Below are 5274 nucleotides of genomic sequence, written 5' to 3'. Positions count from 1 at the left end.
ACGCGGCAGGCTCGGCTATAGACTTGTGAACAAGTCGTTAAATGTCTGTCGCGTTGATAGCAGCTGTGAGAGTACTTAGTAGTCTCGCGCAGAGCAGCACCCTCTCACGAGATAATTGCTGAAGAGCCGTTTCGCTATCACCGCGACAGACTTTTAACGGCTTGTTTACAAGTCTAGCTCTGCTATTGCGTGATATGGGGATTCCCCGATTAATGACTCACACAATACGAATTGGGCAATACACAACAAAAATTCCCTTCGCGTTTACATTTTGCACGTAATAGCATTGCAAACCCAGGTATGTTGACGCTTTATGTGAATTGTTGTTGCAACAATGGACATCATTTGCCTCCATGGAGTGTGGTCATGAGTTTATAGTCTCCTTCATGTGACTTTTTTAAATGCAAGCTTTAGCCTGTTAACTATGTGGACTGAGCTGTACTTTCAGCCTTAACAACAACACAACAAGGTAAGACGCGGTTTAATTTATTTTGATAATTATGTTATTAAATTCTCGACTGACAGAAAACGGTGTGATACATCGTTGTTTTCGGCCAATAAACTCCCCCAGTTCCATCAATTTGATTAGCTCCTTGCTACATACTGATCTTCTACAGCAGCGACATATAAGGCCAGGGGTCGATTTCACAAAGAGTTAGGACTCGTCTTATCTCGAGTAAGGACGAGTAACTCTTCCTAACTTAGGATTAATCTTAAGGTCTGCATACTACAGTGCAGGGTTGGGACTCGTCCTAAGTCCCAACATAAGTCTTAAGTTAGGAAGAGTTTTGTGAAATCGACGGCAGGCCTTAGATCGTCATCAATATCACACATACTCTATGTTCCAAAAACTCGTCTGGCAAGTTACGGAGACCGTGCCTTTTCCAGCTGCGCACCGCGTCTCTGGAATTCCTTGTCAGTCGAACTGAGGGACACACCTGATCTATCTACTTTCAAACACAACCTCAAAACTCATTTGTTCAATTTGTCTGCTTGCTAGCATCCGGCGTCTTTGAATGGTACCATCCAGATACTGTGCGCCTTATAAACGTTATGTTATTATTATTAACTTATGCCACCATACCGAACTGTATGGTACAGTTTAAAGATGCTATACCAGATCTTTGGCCGATTTGACCCAAACATTTTGATTTAAGATTCAATAGGTATTTTGATGGGGGTCGAGAAAGTTACAAGCTTTCATTTGAGCCATTGCTCGAAAAGGTCCGCCAATTATTAGTAGCGGTGAAATAAAGTGCTCCAAATTAGTTTGTTGATATGTCACGTGAGTAATTCTTATGTGTTTTATAAGAAACGTTTCAATTTTTGTCATGGTTCCTGACCATTAAAAGTAAAAGTTAAACTGTTTTTGTTAGAGCGGGTGATACTCTTTGTAAAACCATTCACTCAAAACAATCTATTTTTTAATGTTTGGGGCCAAATATCTGACATAGCATCTTTAATAGAGCTGCTTCACAAAAACCACAGCCCCCCACTTTCGTGTAATCCAACATAATAATAAATGCATAAACAACCAAGTAGATTTAGGATCAATTTGGTAGTCGTACTTGCAAGAGAATAATACAAGTAGTGCCTTCCCAGATTCCTGACAACAGCTTCATGCCCTTTTTGTGTGTGAAAAAAAAATAGCTTGTTCTTAAACTATATTATTTAAAAGGGGGCAATTTTCAACAATGTTTGATAATATTATCAACAACTCTCGAAGTGTTCTTTCCAAGAACGTTTTTGTGGTCATATAGGAAGAGTGTGATTTTGGTAATTAATGTCAAAGACCAGGGGCCAATTTCATAGAGCTGCTTCAGCAAAAAAAATTGCTTAAGCACGAAACCAGCTTGCTTATTTTACACATGATTGTTACTGGCCAAAATGTCATGCCATATACATTGCTTGTGACTGGTATATTTAGCTGTTGTTTACTTAGCATAACAATTATGAGTGGAGTCTTGGCCGGTAATCTGATTTTACCAAGCAAGGATTTTTTTGCTTAAGCGAAATTTTGTGCTTAAGCAGCTCTATGAAATTTTGCCCTGTATCCTATATATATACTTGGTGTTTACCCCCCAACAACGTGTGAAATTTTCGGCTCAATATTATTGGTCATCGAAGTCGCAAGAAAATAATGATACAAGATACAAACTTGTTGCATAGAATATTGTGCTTGCAGATGTCTGAGAAAGGCTTCACTGCCTGGAAGACTCTTTTAAAAACCGGTGCTTTCATAATTGCTTATTATTTTGCTGGACAGGTCACGTGGCACTTTCGTAACCCCCCCTACACCCAAAATGGATATCGGCAGTTTCTGCTCCATCTGTGACGTCACATTCACGTCAGAAACCCACGCGCAGTCGCACTTCACGGGCAAGAAGCACAGGAAAAAAGAAGATTTCGGTAAACCACGTCAGCCGGGCGGCTCTAGGAGGAACTGCGTTTCTCAAAAACCCAACGGAGAAACGGCCTCGGAGCGGTCCCCGCCGAAGCCCCAAAACGGGTTTGCGCGGGATGATCTCGTTGGTTCCCGTTCGTTGTGGCGTCACCAAGATGGCGACATCAACACTCGCACGCCGAACGAGTCGGGGCACCTGTACTACTGTAACCCATGCATGAAGAATTTCTCTGGCCCGTCGCCGATGAAACAACACATGGCGAGTCCCAGCCATGACAAGCAAGTGAAAAAATTGGAAGCAAAGCTCGCCAAAGACAACAACAATAACAACAACCGGAACGGTCAAATGATCCCATACTGGAAGGACCTGTCCACAACAGGTCAACCCAGACCCCAGGAGTTCGAACGGAGTTCTGAAAGCTCATCAGAAAGTTCTGGGAAAATGTCCACACCACCAAAAGGTGACATCGTGAGGTCAGGTTCTGTAGCATCTCTTCAAAGTCTTCCGAGGTGCAGCGGAGCGAACGATTTACGCAGTATGCTGATCGGCATGTGCATGACGAAACTGAAGGCAGAGCTAGGTCGCATCATACCCTCTATCGCCGAATCGGTCGTGGACACCGTTTTGGGGACCTTGGTTCGAGATGAAAATCTGACCCAGGCTGACGAAACGTCATCACAGGACCAAGATGGCAGCCGTCTGAATCTAGAGGAAACAACTTCGTCCCCAGTTGCAGACAATAGCGACGAGAACGACCGGAAACTTCATAAAAGTTCGACGGGAACGTGGGTTGAAAAACATACACAACCAGCCGACGCAGACGACATCAGACAAAATGGCGAGAAACCTGCTACATGTTCTCCTATCACTTTTGAAGAAAGTGAACCAACCAATAATACAGAAACAGATGACGTCAGTGACACCAGCGAGCTTTCAAATCGAGAGACGGTGGTGAGAGTAGTGAGCACCAGTGAAGATGGTGACGTGTCTAACCTTACTGAACAACAGCGATGTTACCAGGACAGAAACGGGTTGGGAGGTCAGAGAAATGTAACCCAGACTACCGCCTCTACAAACCACACAGAAACCAATGGAGATGACTATGTTGAGATATACGGTGTGCAGCTGCAAATGAAGAAGGGCAGGGATTTCGTATCAACGGTTCACCAACAGCCAATCGCTACCGATCCAGCCTCGGTAGATGACTCCATGTTTGACTTGAAGAGCGCCACCAGGGGCGAGATTGAACCAGGGAGAACCAGTCCGAGAATCATACAGTCAATGACTTCAGAAGGTGGACATAGTCGCACCGTGGCGTCACCAGATCTGATCGACTTTGAGGAAATGAAAAACGAGAAAAACGCAGTAATGTTGGACCACCATCATGCAAGGAGACCAATTACAAATGGTTTACTTTATCGATCACAAACTTACCGGTAGCAAATGCCAGCGGTAGACTGGTACCCTGTCCTTGTGACCCGCAAAGGACAGGTGTATTGGTTGATGTTCACACGTTGTGTTTGTATACACACTTTGGATTTAACTGCGGATCTCGATAACCATGATTAAAGCCATGTGAAATGGTGTGAGGTCAAAGGTGACAATGTATGTTGGCTTAACGGCAGATCTCTGGCGTTCACAGAGCCTCAAAGTGACGTCAGATGTTCAGGCTGAGTTAACCATAAAAGGACTTAACTTGTTGTCTTCGGATTCAGCGTTTTGGAAAAAAAAAAAAACGTTTGTTAAAATGAATGGTTGGAAAGATGTTTTAGTTGTATCATTTAATGTTGTAGACTTTAATAATCCCTTGCAGTCATATATTTGGAGGGATGTAAAAGTTAATCCAGAGGGGTTGGGAATAGGGACCGATCCATTTTTTTATTTAAAAATAATTATTTTAGATTTTAATTTTAAAGGCCTGATATTTATTTTTAAATCATAAAATGGATCGGTCCCTAACAACAATCATTTTAATTAACTTTGAAAACCTCTCATTCAGAGTATAATGTGTGGTTTTCCCTTTGCTTTGTGAACTAACACGGTCCGCCATTTCGAAGAGCCAAATCACAAAATAACTGACCATGCCAAACCACAAAGTAAAAGGAAATCCAAAACTGAACGGACATTTTTCGTGTGATTAATTGTGTACTTTTAAAATATCTTACAACCATGTTCATAACAAACGTTTTTGAGCCAAAAGTGCACTCCGAAAACAATGCGAACCTTTAAATACTTGACGTTCTTACGGAAGAAATGTTGTTTTTAATATTAGTTAATACAACCATAAGCATGTAATTAAATGAAGAGGACAAATTGTACAAACATTTATGAATATTTAACTTCAAAAGATATAGCGTTTCTCAAAGGGTCTATGTACTTTTTTTCTAACACAAAGCGCAATGTCCACAGATTAATACACAAACTTACACAGTTTAAAGATAATGATAGTAGAAAGCTTCTCTGAAAATATTACTTGCTGAGGTGCTGTAGTTTTTGAGAAATGAGTAAAACAGTGTCATGAACATGATTTTCGTCTCAGTGATCATGAGACGAAAAATGTTTTAGCATGTAAAAACGTATTTTCATGACATTGTTTTACTAATTTCTCAAAAACTACAGCACCTCAGCAACTCATATTTTATGGACACTTTCTATTGTCAAAATTATCTTCAAACGGTGTAAATTTAATGTAAATCTGTGACATTGTGTTTTGTGTTGCAATACCCAAATCCTTTAAATATTATTACCGAAAATAAGATACAGTTTATGTATGTACAAGCAGAAAGAATAATCTTAACCCTCAATCTCTCAACATGTTATTTAAGTAATATTACCCATAGGGGAAAGGCTTAAATACAGTGGACAATAT

General features: G+C 40.9%; 1 protein-coding gene across 1 annotated transcript; it reads left to right on the top strand.

Moving 5' to 3' along the window:
• The first annotated feature begins 294 nt into the window (after positions 1 to 294).
• On the top strand, positions 295 to 4842 carry LOC117299506. Its single transcript, XM_033783053.1, has 2 exons — positions 295 to 469; positions 2267 to 4842. The coding sequence occupies exon 2, from the start codon at positions 2304 to 2306 to the stop codon at positions 3843 to 3845; it is 1542 nt and encodes a 513-aa protein (XP_033638944.1). The 5' UTR covers positions 295 to 469; positions 2267 to 2303; the 3' UTR covers positions 3846 to 4842.
• Positions 4843 to 5274: the final 432 nt, after the last annotated feature.

Source organism: Asterias rubens, chromosome 14, assembly GCF_902459465.1.
Source record: "Asterias rubens chromosome 14, eAstRub1.3, whole genome shotgun sequence".
Lineage (NCBI taxonomy): Eukaryota > Metazoa > Echinodermata > Asteroidea > Forcipulatida > Asteriidae > Asterias > Asterias rubens.
The sequence above is the reverse complement of the archived record's forward strand: the minus strand, read 5'-3'. Positions and strand labels throughout refer to the sequence as shown.

Excerpts from the sequence above, each read along its gene's own strand:
- LOC117299506 (XM_033783053.1), top strand. The coding sequence starts at position 2,304 with ATGGATATCGGCAGTTTCTGCTCCATCTGTGACGTCACATTCACGTCA.